This window comes from Geotrypetes seraphini, chromosome 7 (genome assembly GCF_902459505.1).
Source record: "Geotrypetes seraphini chromosome 7, aGeoSer1.1, whole genome shotgun sequence".
Classification (NCBI taxonomy): Eukaryota; Metazoa; Chordata; class Amphibia; order Gymnophiona; family Dermophiidae; genus Geotrypetes; species Geotrypetes seraphini.
In genome coordinates, this window is record NC_047090.1 from 112,288,204 (window position 1) to 112,310,954 (window position 22,751).

Sequence of the window (22,751 nt, forward strand, 5' to 3'; positions counted from 1 at the left end):
AACTACAACACCTTCAAGAGAGATACTAAAACCATACTCTTCAAAAAACACATAAAACCTATCCAGCATGACTAATCCCAACCCAACATCCAACACTCTCTATACCCTTAGTACTCTCTAATATTCTTCTATTTACCTAATGTTATCTTAAAACCACATAATTCACCCCATTCTTATCTCCTAAAGACTTCTACTTCCAGTTGGTAACTCTTTACCCAATTTTTTTAAAATTTTTTTATTACTTTAAAAATTTTATATCATCGCTTATTTTATTCTTTCAAATTTTGAATGTAATTCTTGTTTTTAGTTTGAATGTAATCCGCCTTGAACCTCAAGGTAATGTCGGAATAGAAATCACTAATGTAATGTAATGTAATTGCCATCAGTTTGGTGCAAGTGTTTATATCAGCCATTGGGCAGGTGTAAATACTCATGCCCAAAGTTAGGCATGAAGGGTGCGCTAAGCGAGTATCCTATAAAGGACATACTGCGCAGAAAACCCTTTATAGAATACTAGCTTAGTGCATGTCATTTTGTGCTGTCTTTGGGCACCATTTACAGAATCTAGCCCTGTGTGCACTGCATTAGTAATTAATACACATTACCTCCACTTGAACTGTAAGGTGCAGTCCCCACCCATTCGCTACCCCATTCCACATTAATAAGTAGAAATATTTTTGTGTCAACTGCTAGCATATTCAGGTTAGTAAATAGGCCCCCAATTTTTTTTTTTTGTACAAAATCTAGAAATAATGATCATGAAAGCAAGCTGTAGATGATGCACCCTGAGTTAGTCCATTATTAAGGTGAACACTGGGATGTTACTGGCTAGACTTTATGGTAGATATCCTGCAAACAGGATGGTTGGATAGGCTGCAGTGAGCTTGGACGGCAACTTCAGCATTTGGAACCTAGGACAATACCGGGTGGACTTTACAGTCTATGACCCAGAAATATCAAAGAAGAGAGAAGTTAATTTAATCATGTATTTTTTTTTTTTTTTAATTTAAATTTTTATTCAAAATTTTATAAAATATACAGTACATACTCCGAATATACAACCTAGCTGTAAAAATAACTTCACCGTAAAGTTATTATCTAAAATGTAAATGTAACATGACTGAAAATGTATAGTCTATTATGTAAATGTAACATTAATGAAATTGTAACTTCGCTGTAAATGTACAGTCTCTTCATCTGTTAACCGCATAGAACTTCCATGGTAATGCGGTATACAAGAATAAAGTTGTTATTATTATTATTATTACATACTGGACATCAAACAGTCTCATCAAATGCAAAAGAAACAACACCTACAAATTCACAAAAGATGAATGCACAATTACCGTACAATTTTTACCCCATGATCCCCCCCAACCCCCAAACTCCCCCCTGCACTGGATCCCCATCACCATATTCCCATGAGAACCCCCACAACCAACCCCCTATCATCCTACAGACTATCAAGGCATCACAATCGGAGATATCCTTACAGAGTGGCCAACAGATCTCCTATTTTGGTCCAGGTCAAAGTTCGGGCCTGAAATTTATGGCGACGTTTAGCCACCGCTATCTCCATCCTCCCAATATAATCATGTATTTTTAATGGATATAACTAATGGGCAGACTGGATGGAAAGCTCAGGTCTTTATCTGCTGTCATTTACTATGTTACTAGGGCGCCTACAATTTTCTGTCAGACCTGGAATGTTCCGAGACATAATAAACAGCTGCTGTAGGAAAAACTTATTTTCAGTCGGGCACTGCACGGCTTTTAGTGAGCTGGAGCCACCTGATCTTGGTGGTCAATCTATTGCAAAATAAGTTAGGAAGCGGGACTGGTGCAGTAGGAATGTACATGCAGGAGACATAGGCTTGCTTTCCAAATCTAACTTCTGCTGTGATGGCAGAATTCATGGTATCCCAGGGGCAGGGAATCCCATCTGTCTCTCAGTGGCAATAGGCAGTAACCAGAGTCAAGGCGGATGCCTACCAGACTTCACTGAAAACTGTAAATCTGTGGCTAAGGCTAGGTTATCATAGAGAGCAGGTTTTAAAAAATGAGGAAATATTTCCAGGTTATTTATTTGAAACACTTTTGTGGCTTTTCTTGAAAAAAGAAATATACTTGAGGTGAATGGCAAAAATAGAAAAAAGAAGTAACCACTGCTGCAACAAGTTTCAAGTTTATTTAAAATTTCTTATACCTCCCAATCAAGCCTTCTAGGTGGTGTACAAAAACACCAAAACCATGCGCCAAATAAAATACAATTTGAACAGAAACAAACCAGGGGAAATGACAATTTTTAAAGACATTGACGAACGGGAGCAAAAGGGAAGAAGGGTTAGAACTACAATTGATAGAGCGAAAGAGAACACTCAAGGGGAAGAATAACAAAGGGAGGGGGAACTAAAGGTAAAAACCTTTCTTGAATCTAAGTCATCGGATAAAACAGAATTTGACATGTGTAAGAACCAATTAATGCAAACAAAAATAAAACCCTGAATAAATTACCCTTATTCAGAGGCATCACATAGTTGGCATTGTTTGATTCTGTAATAGCTTTTAGTATGATCATCTAGGGCAGGAGTAGGCCTCCTTGAGATGCAAATCTATCTCATGCATATTTATTGTGGATATCCTGAAAAACCCGACCTGGCTCCGGCTCTCGAGGACCAGAATTGCCTACCCCTGATCTAGGGGAAAATTAAAGAACCTGCTATATCTAAGGCTTGTTGTAGAGCAGTGTTTCTCAACTTCAAGCCAAGTACCCCCTAAGTCAAACAAATATCAGCCGAGTACCCCTGCCCAAGCTCTTCCCTAGACCCGCCCAAGCTCTGTCCCTGACCTCACTCACCCCCATAATAATTGTAATGCAATTTCTTCCATTCATTTTTCATATACACACAACATAATCTTATTAACAATACATAATGGTGACCACAAAATATAAAAACACAAAGCACACTGTACGCAGAGAAAAAGTTAATTATCATTTATATTTGTTTTTTCAAAGAGGTCAAGGCAGATGACTTTAAAATATGCAATGTCACCTCAGTAACAACTATTAGATAAATAGATAAATGTAGTGCAAAATATCGACAGCAGATATAAATTCTCAAAATTGATGTATTTCGATCACTAAATTGAAGCTTTCCTGGTCAGTCAGGGTGGCCTCACAGTCCGGGCAACACCAAGCTAACTCCAGTGATGAAGAGCCCTCTGTCTTCTGTCACCCTCCCGCTGCTTTTCAAGGAGTCCGGAGTCTATACAAGGCCTGGCACTGGTGTTAGCTTAACTGACGCAGAGCCTTCGAGTGTTATCACTCGTGAGGCCCAGTTGGTACTGCCCATCTGACGCAAACTTGTTGAAGTGGGTGGAGCTGACAGGACCGTCCCGAGCACGTGGACGTGATGCTCTTTGGCAGAGGGGGGCATGCTGCTGGAGGAAGGGGGCAGGAGACCCACGCTGCGTACCCCACACGACGACTCGTGTACCTCTAGTGGTACACGTACCGTATGTTGAGAAACATTGTTCTAGAGAGCAATGAAAAGCCTGCCTTGCCAGCATGTTGGTCTTTATGAGGTCAGCTTGGATTATTGTTGTACAGTTGCAAAACATAATCACAGAATCTGGCCCCATTAGCAATTTCCTTCCAACTCCTACCCCATCTTCAGTGACAGACCCAGCAAAGATCTGATGGATCCATCATCATGATCACTGCTCTGTGTAAATTTCCTATGTGTTTGGTTTAAATTCTTTAAATGGCTGGGTTTCTCCAGGTAGGCTAATGATATAACAACTATTACTATCATGTAACCTTTTTAAAGCCTTTAACCAGCAAAAAGTTAATTTTCTTTGCCTAATTTGTCATTGTACACCATTAGGAAAGCTATAACTTTTGTACTGTTGTGTTGTGAAGAAAATTTCAGTTCTGATTGGAGTGTAAAACAGAGAGCTGTCACACAGTGTACATTAGTTCAGAATTGTAACACCCAGCAAACAAAGTTAAAGCACATAAAAGGCATATGCACAAATCATTCTACCAGCAATAAACAAGACTAACAGAGACCATCTGCAATGAACTGTAAAGAATGAAATAATATTGTGCACTCATAGCCACGATTATCAACATAGGGTTCCCATAATTTATTTTTTATGCATTGTTTAGTTTTTGCAATAAAACTGTTCATTCTTATTCAAACAACTGTTAGCTTCTTTCTTTCCTTTCAACAAGTTTCAGTGACATTCCAAAAATTAATAAGGAACAACATTTAACTTGCAATATCCTGTTCCTCTGGACCCACTGCCAACATGATTAGTGTTTTCGATTTCTTTGTCAAGGAATTGGTCCATATTATCTCGCCTACATGTTCTTACAGAACTCTCGCTCAAGTAAAAGCAATGTACACAGTGTACATTGGCAGAATTCCCTTCAGCCCTTTTTAGGGGCATTTTATGGCTGAAATTGTAGATCAAGCAAAGTGTAATTTTTGAAAGAAGGGGCATTATTGTGACAGGAGCTGTTGGGACAAACTACCAACTGATGTGTTCGCTGTAATTGGTCAAAAACCAGCCTCCATCAAATTGGGGTGGGAACGGGAGGGGGTATATCTTTTGGTTTGATATTATTCCTGATGGTAATGATGGATGGGAGAGGGAATTTTTATTTTTTGTGTAGATTCCGATTGTTTATAAGTGCTTATTTGATGACGATTATTTGTATGTAAATTGTATTGCACTTTCTGTTGGCATTAAAAACTAAATACAATTAAAAAAAAAAAACCAACCTATCCTCCATCAAATTTCTCAAGTGCAAAGATTCTTCTCTGTCTGAAATCAGCCAGAGAAGCAAAGTTGAGCTAAGGAGAGATGTTAAGTATTGAACAGCAGGAAAAAATCTTCAAGCCCAGTCATGTCTTATGGAATTTTGTTGACTGCTTTTGATCACGAGTAGCGCATTTTTTTTACATTCCTCCACCTCTCAGCTGCTTAGGTAAAAGCAGAATTTTGAGTCCTCTTTAATAGCACATAGAAAAAAACATTTGTATTCTTTTTCTAATAATTGGGAAGAGGGCTATGTTGGATTAGGAAAGAGATCAGTATTTTGCTTAGCTAGCAGAAAGTGTATAACTTCAATATGATGTTCATTTCACCTTTTTATAATCAAATTGGTTCTCTGTCTGCCTGATTGTTCAGTGGGTCTTTCATTCATGTATACATTGTCTGTTACTTGTCACTTCAAATGTCTTAGTAAAACTTTTTCTTTTTTCTTTTAAATATCTAAATACATGATAATAATATTAGTGAATTTGAAAAGCTCAAACCCAACAACCAAACTCTAGTGAATGAACACGGAACCAGTTGTTAATGAGACCATTACAGCTAATCACTGTGTGCGGTGGAATGAGACAGTGATTAGCTGTGATGGTCTCATTAACAACTGGCTCCGTGTTCATTCACTAGAGTTTGGTTGTTGGGTCTGAGCTTTTCACATTCACTAATATTATCATGTATTTAGATATTTAAAAGAAAGAAAAAGTTTTACTAAGACATTTGAAATGATAAGTATATTTTGTGTTAAGATTTTGATCACTCAATTATAATAGGGTTTCTCATTAATTGTTTTAGTTACATTATCTATTAAGCAGATAAGTAATTTTGATTTTACTTACCAACTACTTTGTGAATATAGTATATGATACAAGTTTCCCTAGAAAGCAAGCTACTATTATAGTCTGCTTCAAGCAAAATAGGATGACCTATTCCTTTTGATCAGAGCAAGCAGAAGAAATTCTCTTACTGATATTACAAAAGTGTTTTCTCATGTGTGTTTTTTTCCCTCCCCAGAGTGACAGTAATGGAAGGCGCAATGAGAGCACTGTATCGGAGAGCAGCAGGCAGCAGGTCGTTGAACAGGATGAGGAAGAAGATGAGGAATTAACTTTAAAATATGGGGCCAAGCATGTCATCATGCTATTTGTACCTGTTACCCTTTGCATGGTGGTGGTTGTGGCTACTATCAAGTCAGTCAGCTTCTACACACGCAAAGATGGACAGCTGTATGTATAACTTTCCATATCTCCACTGCCTTGAGATAACTGGGTTAGACTACAGTGTGTAATTGCATCACTATCACAGTCTACACCAGTGGTCTCAAACTCGTGGCCCGCCAGGTACTATTTTGAGGCCCTCGGTGTGATTATCATAATCACAAAAGTAAAATAAAACCGTTTCTTGATCATATGTCTCTTTAGCTATAAATGACAATATTATTATTAAGACCTAGCCAAAAGGAAAGATTTATAAACTATAAAGAGTTTTACCTCGTGCAAAATTGTCATTTCTTTAATAAGACATTAACTATTTTTTTCTGAGGCCCTTCTAGTACCTACAAATTGAAAATGTGGCCCTGCAAAAGGTTTGAGTTTGAGACCACTGTTCTACACATAAGTAAAATATCTGAGAATAGCTGCCAGGTCTGAAACTTAATTCTCTTATCTCTTATGTGGTATGACATAGTTTTACATGTATTTAAAGATCCAGAGAACTGAGTTTATTTATTAAATATTATATACTATCATACCCTATAAACCAAAGTGATTGAAAATATTTAAAAAAATGATTAAAACCATTAATAAAAACATTAATTCAATACCTTTCCCCATCTTCTCCCTATTTCTCCCCCCCTTTAAAATGACTCCTATCTAACCTCAATATACCTTCACAATATAGTGTACAAAAAACCCTCAAATGTAAAATCTCTCTCCTTACATCTCCTAGCTTAAATGGGTCCTCATGAAACACTATTTCAGTAGACCCAATTACATAAAACCAGACCAGAAATCCTTAAAAAGTGTGTTTTTGGGTTTGTGTGTTTTTTGTAGTACTAGTACGGTAAATGGCACCATTTGAACACTTCTGTGACTAGATTAACATTTTAGCAAAATGATGATAAATTAGTTTGATTCAAACTTTATTTCAAAATGAAGATAGTTCCACAGATGATAAACAGATATAAATTCTGTTTCTGGTGCAGCTTAACTGCATTTGAGATGTAGGTTGAGTGACATAATTGATGCGATACGTAATAAAAGAAATCCAAGCTATTTTGAGACCTGACCTAAGAAATACTGTTATTACAAAATATTTGTAAAAAAGCATATTTGTTAGTTCCAAAATATCTTTAACAGAGAAACAGAAAATGATGGCAGATAAAGACCATACAGCCTATTCAGTCTGCTCAACTACTACACAGTTAATTGTTCCTAGAAATAATAAGATAAACACTCATAAGAACATAAGAATTGCCGCTGCTGGGTCAGACCATCGTGCCCAGCAGTCCGCTCACACGGCAGCCCTTAGGTCAGAGACCAGTGCCCTAACTGAGACTAGCCTTACCTGCATACGTTCTGGTTCAGCAGGAACTTGTCTAACTTTGTCTTGAATCCCTGGAGGGTGTTTTCCCCTATAACAGCCTCCAGAAGAGCATTCAAGTTTTCTACTACTCTCTGGGTGAAGAAGAACTTCCTTACGTTTGTACGGAATCTATCCCGTTTTAACTTAAGAGAGTGCCCTCTCGTTCTCCCTACCTTGGAGAGGGTGAACAACCTGTCTTTATCTACTAAGTCTATTCCCATCATTATTTTGAATGTTTCGATCATGTCCCCTCTCACTCTCCTCTTTTCAAGGAAGAAGAGGCCCAGTTTCTCTAATCTCTCGCTGTGAGGCAACTCCTCTAGCTCTTTTACCATTTTAGTCGCTCTTCTCTGGACCCTTTCGAGTAGTACTGTGTCCTTCTTCATGTACGGCGACCAGTATTCCAGGTGACGCAGTATTCCAGGTGAGGGTGTACCATGGCCTGGTACAGCGGCATGATAACCTTCTCCGATCTGTTCATGATCCCCTTCTTAATCATTCCTAGCATTCTGTAGCATTTTCGCCACCGCCACGCATTGCGCGGTCGGCTTCATCAACTTGTCGACTGGTACTTCCAAGTCTCTCTCTCCTGGGGGTTCTCTCCAAGTACCGCCCCAGACATCCTGTATTTGTGTATAAGATTTTTGTTACCGACATGCATCACCTTACACTTATCCACGTTGAACCTCATTTGCCATGTTGTGGCCTTTTTCTCGAGCGTGTTTATTCACTTTGCAGATCTTCGCAGTCCTCACAGGTGAAGCTGCTTCCTATGCTCACATTTTACATGCTCAAATTAGTTAAAACATCCCAATCCTTAAGCTATATGTTTAAGCCCAATTAAACTTTTGAAAGTAGATCTTTAAATAAACATATCTGCCCGAAGAATCTTCTAAGCATGCGCAGGATATAGTGTGAAAGTAATAGTTTCCCCAGACCTCTTCACATACATGCTTCAGCTGCTCACAAGCTGGGCTGGGAGACTCCGAAAGCAAGATTTATGTCTCAATTTAAAATATACCAGGATTTTTCTCTGTTAGAATTTTATATTCTCCTATGTGTTGTATCCAATAAGAAATCACTTTTTCTAATGTGACCTGGCAAACCCTTATTAGGAGTGGGCATCTAGAAATTTTTCTGTCATTTTTGATTGGAAACTTTTTTTTGTTTCCAATGAATGTTGTAAATTGTGCACAGCCTTTGAACCATAGGAGACTGCTTTTATGTTCAAATCTGTTTTAGTAAGAATCAACAGCTTCAATACATCAAATTACCTATCTCCCCCCCCTATATACCAAGGGGACTGCTTTTAAAAATGATTGGGGGTGCTCAACTCCCCACAAATTGCTAAGTCCTTATTAGTGCCGTACTGGGACAGATCGAAGGTCCATCAATCCAGTATCCTATTTCCAACAGGTCCCAAGTACCTAGCTAGATCCTGAGTAGTAAAACAGATTTTATGCTGCTTATCCTAGGAATAAACAGTGAATTTCCCTAAGCCTTCTCAATAATGGCCTATGAACTTCTCTTTTAGGAAATATCCAAACCTTTTTTAAACCCTGCTAAGCTAACTGATTTCGCTATATTTTCCAGCAACAAAGTCCAGAGTTTAATTACACGTTGTATGAAGGAATACTTTCTCTGCTTTGTTTTAAAAATCTACTATTTAGTAGCTTCATTGCATGTCCCCTAGTCATAGTATTTTTGGAAAGAAAAGCAAGCGATTCACATCTACCCTTTCTACTCCATTCAGTATTTTATAGACTTCTATCATAGCACCCTTCAGCCGTTCCAGCTGTCCCATCACTTTTATCATTTTTGTCGCCCTTCTCTGTATCTTTTCTAATTCTGCTATCTTTTTTTTTTTTTTTTTTTTTTTAATGTGACCAAAATTGCACACAGTATTTAAGGTGCAGCCATACCATAGATGTGATACAAGTACAGATTAAGTGAGCACTCCCCAATAATAATTTTTTGGCATATTTACAGGCTCGGCACTATTATCAATCCTTGAAGAAGCGATGGGGGCACTCTTGGTTGTTGGGGACTTTAGATATCCAGTTAATAAGAATTCCTCCCATTCTAAACAAGCTATCCACATGGTATAAAATATAAAAATTGCTAGTAGCATGTAACCTATGGATAGGCTATTAAATTTCTGGCAACAGGATTTAGGGACAGATTACACCCGCCCACAGTTTTTGGAACTTTTTGTTAATGTCCATGCCTTGGTCTGTTTGGTGGAACTTAAGGAAATGCAATTTCGGATTTTACACCGAGCATACATTTCTAGGATAAGAGGGGAAATGTTGGAATTGTGAGAAGGAAGACAATGTATCAAGTGTAAAATCTCTCCGGGCATTCTTAATACATTTGTTTTTGGAATGTCTGACCATTAACTAGAGAGGGTAAATAATATCATCAGCACAAAACCCTCTTTAAAACTAGTGTTGAAGTTGGTGTTAATTCTTATACTGGTGCAAATTCACTCACTGTTAATGATGGTTTACATTTGTTAGTGGCAAAATTCCTAGTCCACTGGCACCATACTCACTGTTAGTGACAGTTAGTAACAGAATATCTCCACTTTGTGATATCAGTGATAGGTAATCGCCTCATGGCTGCCTAAGGGAAAGGAGAGTAAAGCACTTGAAAGCAAAACGCTTTGGCCATCGTCAGTTGGGGCGGGAGCCTATGCCAGAACACGCCACTGTAGGCCACAAGATAAGTTCTTTGACAATTATTGGACTGTCTGATTACCTGTCACTGAAATATAGGTGGTGGAGTTTCACTTATTGAATATACCGGGCATCAGGGACTTTCTCAGCTTTTCCTCAGAAGCTGAGTCACCAATTACTCTGTTTTAGAGTGTTCCAGTTGTCCGTTTTGCCTTTAAGCAGTCGCCAAAAAAGAATAGATGGGGCTGTGGTATTTCTGCCATTTTCTCAGAACTCTCTTGATTCTTTGCATGTTGACATTTTACTTTGGAATGGACAAAATAACTACCCCCTCCCCTCGCTCTTCCTCAGCCCTTTACTGATAGGTGTTAGAAGCAAGAGTAGACAGTGTGCTGCAGCACTTCCTGAGGGTACAAGCAGAAAGTTTTTTTTCCATCCCAGTTATACAAATTTTATTTCAGCTCACCTGTTCCTAAATTTAGATTTGATACAAGTAACACAACTATTCCATTTAAACCAGTGGTCTCAAACTCAAATCCTTTGTAGGGCCACATTTTGGATTTGTAGGTACTTGGAGGGCTGCAGAAAAAATAGTTAATGTCTTATTAAAGAAATGACAACTTTGCATGAGGTAAAACTCTTTATAGTTTAAAAATCTTTCCTTTTGGCTAAGTCTTTATAATACCGTATTTTCACGCAAATAACACGCACCCGTATAAAACGCGCACACGTGTATAGCGCGCAGAAATCACGATGATAAGCACAAAAACTTTGGTATAACGCGCTCACGATTATACCGCGCATGCTGCCCGACTCTCCGTTCACCCCCCTGACTTCCGTGCACTGCCCCGCCTCTCCGTGCGCTGTCCCGACTCTCCGTTCACCCCCCCTGACTTCCGTGCACTGCCCCGACTTTCCGTGCGCTGTCCCGCCTCTCCGTTCACCCCCCCTGACTTCCGTGCACTGCCCCGCCTCTCCGTGCGCTGTCCCGACTCTCCGTTCACCCCCCCCTGACTTCCGTGCACTGCCCCGCCTCTCCGTGCGCTGTCCCGACTCTCCGTTCACCCCCCCCGACGTCCGATTCATCTCCCCCCCCCCCCCGGCAGGACCATTCGCACCCCCACCCCGAAGGACCGCCGACTCCCCGACAATATCGGGCCAGGAGGGAGCCCAAACCCTCCTGGCCAGGGCGACCCCCTACCCCCACCCCGCACTACATTACGGGCAGGAGGGATCCCAGGCCCTCCTGCCCTCGACGCAAACCCCCCTCCCCCCCAACGACCGCCCCCCCAGCCGACCCGCGACCCCCCTGGCGACCCCCACGACGCCCCCACCCCCCCTTCCCCGTACCTTTGGTAGTTGGGCCAGAAGGGAGCCCAAACCCTCCTGGCCACGGCGACCCCCTAACCCCACCCCGCACTACATTACGGGCAGGAGGGATCCCAGGCCCTCCTGCCCTCGACGCAAACCCCCCTCCCCCCCAACGACCGCCCCCCCCAAGAACCTCCGACCGCCCCCCCAGCCGACCCGCGACCCCCCTGGCGACCCCCACGACCCCCCACCCCCCTTCCCCGTACCTTTGGTAGTTGGCCGGACAGACGGGAGCCAAACCCGCCTGTCCGGCAGGCAGCCAACGAAGGAATGAGGCCGGATTGGCCCATCCGTCCTAAAGCTCCGCCTACTGGTGGGGCCTAAGGCGCGTGGGCCAATCAGAATAGGCCCTGGAGCCTTAGGTCCCACCTGGGGGCGCGGCCTGAGGCACATGGGCCCAACCCGACCATGTGCCTCAGGCCGCGCCCCCAGGTGGGACCTAAGGCTCCAGGGCCTATTCTGATTGGCCCACGCGCCTTAGGCCCCACCAGTAGGCGGAGCTTTAGGACGGATGGGCCAATCCGGCCTCATTCCTTCGTTGGCTGCCTGCCGGACAGGCGGGTTTGGCTCCCGTCTGTCCGGCCAACTTCCAAAGGTACGGGGAAGGGGGGTGGGGGGGGTCGTAGGGGTCGGCCAGGGGGGTCGCGGGTCGGCTGGGGGGCGGTCGGAGGTTCTTGGGGGGGGGGACGGTCGTTGGGGGGGAGGGGGGTTTGCGTCGAGGGCAGGAGGGCCTGGGATCCCTCCTGCCCGTAATGTAGTGCGGGGTGGGGTTAGGGGGTCGCCGTGGCCAGGAGGGTTTGGGCTCCCTTCTGGCCCGATATTGTCGGGAAGTCGGCGGTCCTTCGGGGTGGGGGTGCGAGTGGTCCTGCCGGGGGGGGGGGATGTATCGGACGTCGGGGAGTCGGCCGGGCAAGAGGGCTTGGGCTCCCTCTTGCTCCGATCGTGGATGCGGGTGCGGGTGGGAGCGCGTGCGAGTGGTCGTTCGGGGTGGGGGTGCGAGTGGTCCTGCTGGGGGGGTGAATCGGGCGTCGGGCGGGGTGGGAACTATGTTTTAAAACTTTCGTATACCGCGCTCACGCATATAACGCGCGAGGGGTATGCGCGGTAGGTAAAAACGCGTATAACGCGCGCGTTATATGCGTGAAAATACGGTAATATTGTAATTTATAGCTAAAGAGACATATGATCAAGAAACTGTTTTATTTTACTTTTGTGATTATGATAAACATACTGAGGGCCTCAAAATAGTACCTGGCGAGTTTGAGACCACTGATTTAAACTGACTATTCCTAGCCAGTGTCCTACAAAATTCCAAAGCCACATAGTTGGTTGTATATCTAGAGGTATTTAGCTAGTGAGTATTTTCATCTCCCCCCTGCCCCAGTGTCATTCTTTAGCATTCCTCCAGACTGGCACAGACGGATGGGTTTACACTCCTCTACCAGCAGGTGGAGACTGAGAACATATTGAATTTTATCAGCAGTACAAGTGGGCTGTGCAGTCCCTCTTAGAATCAGCCTGTTCTCAGTCTCCAGCAAGTAGAGGTGGTAAGTCTGTGCAGTTCTGTTCTGTTTTCTAGGCCTTGCCTTAGGAACTGTTAGAGAGGATAGGCAGTAGCCTTTTATTGCCCAGATTGAGCTCGGGTCCCACAGAGGGCCCTTTGAACCTTGGGGGAGTTGCATTGTGGAGGCATTCCCTCCCCCCTCCCAATTTTTATTTAGAGGTGCCTCAGCTGTATGCTTTGCCTGTGGGCATTGACTACAGCTTGGTGAGCCAGTGGGGTCTGCTCCTTTTTTTTTTTTTTATTTATACAAATTTAACAATTTTTAATATCAAATGATACCAAAGAAGAAGGATTCTTACACAAAGATTTACATTGATTATACATATAACACAAAAATTCCTTTTCAAGCCCACAAAACTGGGGAGCCGTACTACTATATCAACTAACATAAAATACTAAGAAAACTAAGAATTGGTACTTGATTCATTTGAATCTTGACCATTCCCTATTATTGGCACTCTAACAATCTCCAACTTTCTCAGTGAATTACCAGACCTCAAATACCCAAGGCACTACTTAAATAATCTTTCATGTCCTTACTGGGGTGGTATATTCATCATTGGTCTTGGTAAAGTGACTTGTGCTGTGAATATTTTTAAATATATTTAATATTGATTCCAATAAATATAAAGTGCATAAAGTGCTAGAGGAAGGAAAGCACTTATCTTTTGTGCCCGACGGCTGCCCAACCGTTTCACACTCAGTTTCATCAGGCTATGCCTCCTTCTATTACTGCACCAAACCTATGATGAATATACCACCCCAGTAAGGGCATGAAAGATTCTTTAAGAAGTGCCTTGGGTATTTGAGGTCTGGTAATTCAATATAAACTTGATATGAATTTGTTCTCTGGTTTATACTAGTTTTTTGTTTTGAACAAATTTCTATTTTCTTCAATTCTATTTGGTTTATCAAAACAGTGTCCCAACATGCCTGAACATCCATCCAATAGTGACACACAAAAGAATGCAGAAAAAACCAAACTGCAGCCTCACAGATATCCACCGAGGGCACAGGAGAACTCCCCACCCAGGACACCACTTGACCCTGTGTGGAATTAGCCTTGAGAAAGGGTATTTGAGGTCTGGTAATTCAATATAAACTTGATATGAATTTGTTCTCTGGTTTATACTGGGAAACTGTTTTGGACAAGTGAGTTCTTGTGGCGGCGTTTTGGGGGTCCCATCCATGATGGATACTGCTTTGGTAAGTCCTATCTGTATGTGCCGGTCTGGATGGATGCTAAAGAAGGAGAAATTAGGGCTTACCTGTTAATTTTCTTTCTTTTAGTCCCTACAGACCGGCACAGAACCCACCCAGTGTTTTTCCTTGATGATGCAGAGAGTCTGTTTTTTTTTTTCTTGGGAATACTAAATGACGATTTTGTACTTTTGTACTTTCCTTTTTTCTGGGGGTTGTAAATAGATATTGTGGAGCAGCGGCATCTGGTTCATCTGGATTAGCTGTTGAACTGTGGGGGCTGTTTTGGTTGTCTATTCTGATCCTTCTCCATCAGTTGTGTTTTACAAAGAAAAAATTGCATTAATTTGAAGTTCCTGCTTGACGAATTCTAAGAGGGACTGCATACCCCACTTGTACTGCTGATAGAATTCAGTGTGTTCTCAGTCTCCACCTGCTGGTAGAGGAGTGTAAACCCATCCGTCTGTGCTGGTCTGGAGGGACTAAAAGACAGAAAATTAGCAGGTAAGCCCTAATTTCTTCTTCCAGCATAATCCTTTACATCTATTTGTTGTACATTTCCAAATTTCTCAAATTATATGCCTCTTGTGTGGCACTTGAAAGGCCAGAACTAAAGATCGGTCCTTTTAATTCAGAATGTTTATTTCTTTTTAGAATCTATACTCCTTTCACAGAAGATACTGAAACTGTGGGGCAGAGAGCACTCAATTCCATCTTAAATGCTGCCATCATGATAAGTGTTATCATAGTGATGACCATCCTGCTAGTTGTGCTGTACAAGTACCGGTGTTATAAGGTAAGAAGTGGAAATATCTCCAGGGTGTTCATATTCCTTCAGCACCACCTGCACTCGAGTCAGAGCAGATTCAAATTGTAGCTGATGGTAATTATAAAGCATGTGCTTGCCACACAGACTAAAAGGCATTGTTGAGGTATGATATAATTTTTCTCATGGAGTGATCATCTTGATCTGAGCTAGTTCTTTTTATAATGCTTTTATTAGAAAGCTAATATGTACAATACAAAAGTAAGACAAAACTTAAAACAAAAATCCCCAATCTCAATTTAGCCATTTTCAATTCAAAATCTATAAATCTAACACCCCTAATCTCACCCCTCCCTCCCACCCAACCCACTCTCAAAATTCCCAACAAAGTAGATCCATTCAGGAGATGAGTTTTTTGGATAGTATAATGTCTAGAATATCATTTATCTTCATTGATACCAGACATTATAGCCTTCATCTTCATCGGTACCATGGAGTTAACAGAGCTAGTTCTCTATGAATCTTGAAGAGCAGGAAAGAGCAAAAATTTGATTATATGTACTGCTGGTGCGTGAACAAAACCTTTTACCTTTCCACAGGACCAGTAAAAGGCTTTGATCCTGTGGGGAACTCCCCCACAAACACAGCTTCCCAGCATGCTTCTCCATCCCTTTCCACTCATGGGTCTGGCAGCTCCAGCCCATCCCCCTCGCTCATGGGTCTGGCTCCAGCCCATACCCCTCGTTCGTGGGTCTGGCGGCTCAAGCCCATCCCACCCCACCCCTGATGCTGTTGCAATAGATGAATGGTTATGGATGATGGGAAAAATGAACATGTCTTAATCAAAAAGCTGTGAAACATGTAGTTACAGGTTCTCCTTCATAAAGTTATTCTTGTTAACTTTTGGAGTGCTTGACAGGAGGTACAGAACGTTGTGTAAAAGTTCTAATGAAATAGGTGTCAGAGATTAGGCTTGGGGGGGGGTCAATCCACTTGTACCCGTTCTACTCCACAGTTTATATATGTCCTTTTATTGGAATAAACAAGACTCTTTTACATCAGTGATCCTACGTGGAGTGTTCATTGTCCGTTCCCATTGTTTCTTGTGTGTTTTTGTCCTGTTGGACTTTTGTTTTGTTTCTTTTATTTTTAAATAATATCCATTCCTGGTTTACAGTCTTGACCTTTGCAACTGATCCTTTTAGCTTCTTTTTAACCATTTTACTCATTTTATCATAGTTGCCCTTTCAAAAATTAAATGCCTTTATAGTTTATTTTTTTTACAACATCACTCCTGTTATCGGCTCAAATTTAATCACATTATAATCACTGTTTCCTAGTGGACCCAACACAGTTACCTTCAGTACTATGTCCTGCATTCCACCAAGGACCTAATCTAAAATAGCTCTTTTCTTGGTTCCTGGACCAGTTGCTCCAAGAAGCAGTCATTTATGTTATCTAGGAATTTTACCTCCCTAGCACTCCCTGATGCAACATTTAACCTGGGAGGCTCCTTCAAATCCTGCAGATCCCAGGAAAAGGACTAGCCATACTACATCCACACAAATGTGAATATGAAGGGGAGAAAACCCTCAAGTTGAGATTCATAGATAAAATAACTCCACTTCACATAAACCATAAATATGTAAATGAAGCTTCCTACAAGAGATCTTGCAAGATAGGATGCATAACCCACTTGTCCAGGAATAGAGTGTGGATTTACAAGAAAGAAAATTAGAAAGGTAAGAACCTAATCTTTCTGTCGTCGTAGAACTTGTGGTCCTTATCTTCTCTTATTTTCTGTGTATGTTTCTCTGTTATCTCATGCTGGGTTTTCTTGTCCATGTTAACTGTGATATCACAAAGGGCAGTTCATGGAATAATCATTGTCATTCTACATAGTGTTTAACTTGTCCTTTTTCCAGGGTTTGGGAGAAGTACCAAGGGGCGGCATTTGGCATCGTAATTTACTTCTCTATAGCAGGTCTCTGATTAAGTCAGGTTTTGTTTACTTTCATACACATCCAAAATAGGGTGGGGTGGGAATATTTCTGTCCTAATTTGACCCTAGAGTAGTTACACTTGGGATGGGAGGAACGGTGGGAAGATGATATTAATATGATGAGTAAGGTTACTAGGCAAATAAATGTTGCTATGTTTTATTGTATAATCATTGAGTGCGGGGGGGGGCGGAGAAAATGAGTGGTTATATATATAATTGTAAGTGGATGTGCTTAAATTGATGTTTTATGTGTTATATATTCATGTATTGCACTTTTGAAGTATGGAAAATCAATAAAGAATTATAAAAAAAATAGCTTAACCTATAAAAAGATCATAATGTGCTTGTTTTGTACATCTTTTCAGTTAGGGCTTTGTAATGGACTAAAAGCAGTGAAGATCAGGCCTTTCTTAAGGAATGTGAGTTGATATCTCTTTTTTACAGGTGATCCATGGTTGGCTGATTGTTTCCTCTCTTCTTCTGCTTTTCTTTTTCTCTTTCATCTACTTGGGGTAAGTCAGCAAAAACTTGCGGTTACTATAATGCATCTGTTCAGCTGTCCTTCCTGGCTATGTGCAGCTTTTCTGCACTGCAATACCTGAAGGAGTTCATGTTTTTTAAAAAGTCTGGAACAATGAATGAATAATTTCTTAATGAAAGAACAGAGAAAGTGGACTAAAGCAGAGAAAACCTGTCCTTGGGGACCACCAGCTAGTTGGGTTTTCAAGATATTCCTAATGAAATATGCATGAGAGAGATTTTGCCTATATTCGAGATAGTAAGCATGTAGTCTCAGAAGCATTTTCATTGTGGATATCCTGAAAACCTGACCAGCTTGGAGGCTATGCCCAGGACAAGTTTGAGAACAATTGGACTAAATGATTTTATTCAAGTTATGCTACTCGTATAGTCTTGAGTGGTAATTAATGGGGAAAATGACAAAATTCTTCATTGCAGTGGTTGAGCTAGAAGAGAGGGAAGGAAAGGGAACTTTAAAGCAGGGAAGTGTCCTTCCCCTCTGCTGGCTAGCAGGGATTGAAGGTCTATGGTGCTGCAGCTTGGTAGAGACTCATTCTGATTGAGCTGTAGACCAAATGGGCAACAGAAAATTACTACACCAAAAATCTATTTGAAGGAAAAAAAAATTTAAACTCTTTATTAAGCAATAAGAAAACCTAATTCAATACCGCAGTAAAATGTATAGAATCATTATACATAGCATAAGGTGCTAGCACCCTTTCTCTTCCTCACACTACAACAATCCCATAGATATTACAACCCATTATGAACAGATCGTGGACAGCACCAGCAAAAAGAAACAAGTTGAGGTCTGGGTTCTTATAACCTCAACTCATAACCTGAATTTGAAGGAAAATTTTTTATTGCTTTCAATTCTTACTTAAAAATTGCAACACTGAAAGTCACATACAGATTATCAGCTTTAATGAATCCAGGTTCCCATGAGTCATTAATTAGCCCAAGTGGAATAGTGTGCTTAACCCTGAGCTGTCAGGTGGAGTCAGATGCTGTTCATGTGGTGTTTCGTGACAGTCAGTCTCAAAGGGCAGTGATGAACTTTTACACCTGCAGAACCTTGGAAGTTGAAAATAAAAGCACCCAAGGATATACATGGAGGTTTGGAGTAGAGAATGACACGGTGACAAAATACATCACCGTCCCCAAGGATAATTTTTTTTAGTGTCTATTTCAACCTCAGTCTTTCTACACCAGCGTTCTTCAATGCAAGGCTTGAGGGTCAGTGGTTGTGCTCATTCATATTCTGATTCTTCCCTCTCCTTAAAGAATGACATGAAGATGGTTTCTCTCTGTTATCTGTGGGGAAGAGAACAGTGATGAATTTTGCCACTGTGTCATTCTCTAGTTTGGAGGGCATCTTTCCCCTCAACCATATCTAGGTATGAAATGTTCAAGTTCCTGGCAAGGAGGTTCCTTAGATACAATGGTATGCAGAAAGAGATGTTAATCCAAGATACATCAGACTGATATTAGGCTTGAAGAGAGAATGGAGAAATGGTTTGCAGATAGTAAAAAAAAAATAATAATAATAATTGTGAAGATCCCAAATACAATTGCTTTGAGGGTAGGTCTATATCTGTAAATCTCTATAATTATCTAATGTGCATACCATTTTATCCTCTCAGTGAAGTGTTCAAGACGTATAATGTTGCCATGGACTACATCACACTTGCGCTGATAATCTGGAACTTTGGTGTGGTGGGAATGATTTGCATTCACTGGAAAGGCCCTCTCCGCTTGCAGCAAGCATATCTCATCATGATCAGTGCCCTGATGGCTTTGGTCTTCATTAAATACCTGCCTGAGTGGACTGCTTGGCTCATTCTGGGTGTAATTTCAGTATATGGTAAGACCATAGAGTATGATGGATATATTAGATGTCTGGTCACAAGTAGGGGTGTGCACAGAAAACATTTAATTTTCTTTTTAGCCTTTTTAATTACATTTTTTAAAAATTTTCTTTTGGGGGGGCACTTTTATTAATGGTGCACTTTCTTCACAACTTGGTTGCACTCCACAAATAAGGTGCGTTATTTATGCTGGATGAAATGTAGTACAACTGTTGTTTTCATTAGAAAATGATAGATGGTTTTCATTTCCACTATTTAAAGCAACTGCACATCCCTAATCTATGTACTTGTGAGCTAGCTGGTTATATTTACAATACAGGTGGCCCCCAGCTTAAGAACAAGTTCTGTTTTTAAGTTGAATTTGTATGTAACTCGGATCTATACAGAACACAGTCTATAAAAACATTAAAGAACATTAAACATTAAAGAAACAGTCCTCAAAATAAAGTACTGTAGGTTAAATAGAAAGAAAAGATAGGAGGTTTACACTTTAGTTCTTCATCCATCCCACTTCTCCCTCCCATCTCTCACATCTGTACCTCCCACCACTATGTCCAATATTTCTCTCCCTCCCTATGCCCAACAATTCTCCTCTTTCTTCATTTCCCCATGTGCACCATCTCTTTCCCTCTCACTCAGACACCTTGCCCAACAATTCTTCCTTTCTATTCCTTCCTCTACCTCAGCATTTCTTTCCCTGACTCCCTCTATTCTTCCATCCTATTTCCCAAGTTCATGCTCCCCTTCCTCCATTTTGTGTCCCAAGTTCATGCACCCCCCCTTTCTCCTTCCTTCCTTTGTCCGAAGTTTGAGTTCCAATGTGACCCTTTTCTTCCTCTCCGTGGCCCAATGTGCCCCTCGTCATCCTTTGCTCCTTCTGTTCTGTGTCCCAAGTTCATACCTTCCTCCCACAGGTGTTTACCTTCTCTGGCCAAGTCCCTCCTCCCTGCCGCATTTCTCTTCACAAAACCACAGCCGCAGTTCGTGCAGGTAGCCCACGGCTGACCTGGAAGCCTTCCCTCTGAGGTGGCAGGCAACGTGCAGGAGCTGCTGCTCATGGCTTTGTGAAATGTGGCTGGGAGGAGGGTGCCAGCCAAAGGAGGTAAATACCCACAGGAGGGAGGTACAAATTTGGAACATAGAACAGAGGGAGGGAAGGATGACAAGGGGCGTCTTGGGGACACTGAAGGGAGGAAGAGGGTCATGCTAGGGACAGGAAGGGAGGAAGATGGGTGCGTTGGCACAGGAAGGGTCAAGATCCCAGTTTGTAAGTACGAGTCCAAAGTAAGTCAGATGTTCTTAACCAAGGAACTGCCTGTAGTTTAAAAAAATCTTTAAAAAAAAAGGTAACTGGTTATTCCACTTGTCTACACAGTTTATAGGGTATACATCAATTTTGAGATTAAAAAATACTTCCTGAATGCTATGGTCTTGTATCTGAACCCGCAAGTTGCTTGCAGAACACTGTCAATCATGTTTTCCAACTCCACCTCCTTACTAGGAAGCTACTCCTGCCCCCTCCCCCGGATATGTTTTCTTCAAGGAAGTTGCTCAGAAGTGTTTTCGATCTGCTCTTTGGTTTTATTATTTTCGGGTATTTTTGATCAGTGTTCTTTTGGAGGCTCGGTGCCCAGACGTTCTCACTTGATGGGACTTCTGGCTTGGAGAAGATGCAGACTTGCACAGTGGAAGTCTGCTGCTAACAGGATCAGCCCTTCAGAGACACCTAGCTACCCTGCCTGCTGATATTTTCTAGAGATCAGGTGCCATCCCTTACATAGCTGCTCACATCCCTGATTCAGTCAGGAGCTTGAGTGAAGGCTGTGTGGGCTCCTTCCCTGCTCAGCCAAGACTAATAGTAGGTTGGCTGCATGGTCCTCCCCACTTTCATGGCGCAGCTTTCCAGGGGTTGAGGTTCGGTCCGACTGGCAGCCAGAAGACTAGGTTTGTCCAGTGAATATGTAAGGTAGATTTCTTCTCCCTTTGATTCCAGCTGAAATCCTATGCTGAAGCAGGCAGGCACCACATGGCACAGTGAGTAAGGCTATTGAAGACTGTGGACTGGCTCCAAATGCTTTTTTTCCCTCGCATCCGGACATTGCTAAGCAGGTCATTGATCACTGGGAGTCTCTAGAGGGTTCCTTCGAGTGACTAGAACCATGACCAAGCTGTATCCATTAGCACTAGATTTCTAGCAGTTGGCTGTTCAGCTGAAGGTGGACTTGCTTCTCAAGCATCGATTTGGAGCTTTGATCCTAGGGATTAAGGTGGCAGCTGTGTCTTCCTTGCTTGTCACACTCACCTATCTTGTGCCTCTGACCCGATAGATGAGGAAGATCCCCAAATGCTTCTCTCTGGGGTGAATTATATTGCAGACGCTCTGTATGATATCAGAGTTATGACCAAAGTCTCGGCTTATGCTATCTCCGCTTGACGGATGCTCTGGATCAGATAGTGGGCAGGAGATGCTACCTCTAAAGATATGCTTAACAGACTTCCATTTGAGGGGCAAATGCTTTTTGATAAGGGCCTAGATGACCTGATGGCCAGTGTGATGGGCCATTGCCCCACTATCTTACCGGATAGCAGACCCTGGATGGCCTGGAGTTTGTATCGGGGCAATTTTCGAGGCTCCCAAAGATTTCATACATATTCAGGAGGACAAACAACTCGAAGACCCTTTCAGGGATTGCATCAAAGATTCAGCAGGGGCAGGAGACAGCAAACCTTGGGCTCTTGCCCCTCACCAGCCACAAAGAAAGCACAATGATACCAGACCATAGGCCAAGCTCCCCCAGATAGAGGACAGGCTGTCGATCTGGTCTCAGATTGGCACAAACAGCTGGGTTCTAGACGTAATCTGGGAATGGTACAAAATCGGTTCTGTGCCCTCCTGCCAGACAGCTTTGTAACGCCTCCGGCCGGCTGCACTATAGAGCCAGTTCCGGCCATGGACTTGGGCAGATACTCCATATACTGTACTTCATCGTGCCAAAGAAAGGCTCGGACGACTGCAGACTGATTCTAGACCTCAAGTCGGTCAATGTGGCATTGTGACCATTTGGTCGGTCATAGCGGCAGTGGCTCTGGGGGAATTCTTAACTCTCTCAAGCTGATGGAGGCCTATCCTCGCATTCCCAATTTCCCAGCCCAGGGGAGGTTCTTACAATTTTCATGTGCTGGAGCAACATTTTCAGTTCTCTGTGCTCTCCTTTGGCCAGGTCTTAGCGTCTCGCACCCCATCCTTTAATCACCTCACTCATCATGCCAATTTCTAGGTTATTTATAAATATGTTGAAGAGCACAGGCTCGAGCACCGAATCCTGTAGCACTCCACTCGTGACGCTTTTCCAGTCCCAGTATT

At 42.1% G+C, this 22,751-nt stretch overlaps 1 protein-coding gene across 6 annotated transcripts in view; it reads left to right on the forward strand.

Annotated features, from left to right (window-relative positions):
• Positions 1–22,751, forward strand: part of PSEN1 (presenilin 1) — a 99,554-nt gene that overhangs the window by 38,626 nt on the left and 38,177 nt on the right. For all 6 annotated transcript variants that reach the window (XM_033953104.1, XM_033953109.1, XM_033953106.1 and 3 more), the window contains 4 exons: positions 5,851–6,062; positions 14,887–15,028; positions 17,445–17,512; positions 19,163–19,383. In XM_033953104.1, coding sequence (XP_033808995.1) covers positions 5,851–6,062; positions 14,887–15,028; positions 17,445–17,512; positions 19,163–19,383 — 643 coding nt within the window. The remainder of the gene's footprint in view (positions 1–5,850; positions 6,063–14,886; positions 15,029–17,444; positions 17,513–19,162; positions 19,384–22,751) is intronic.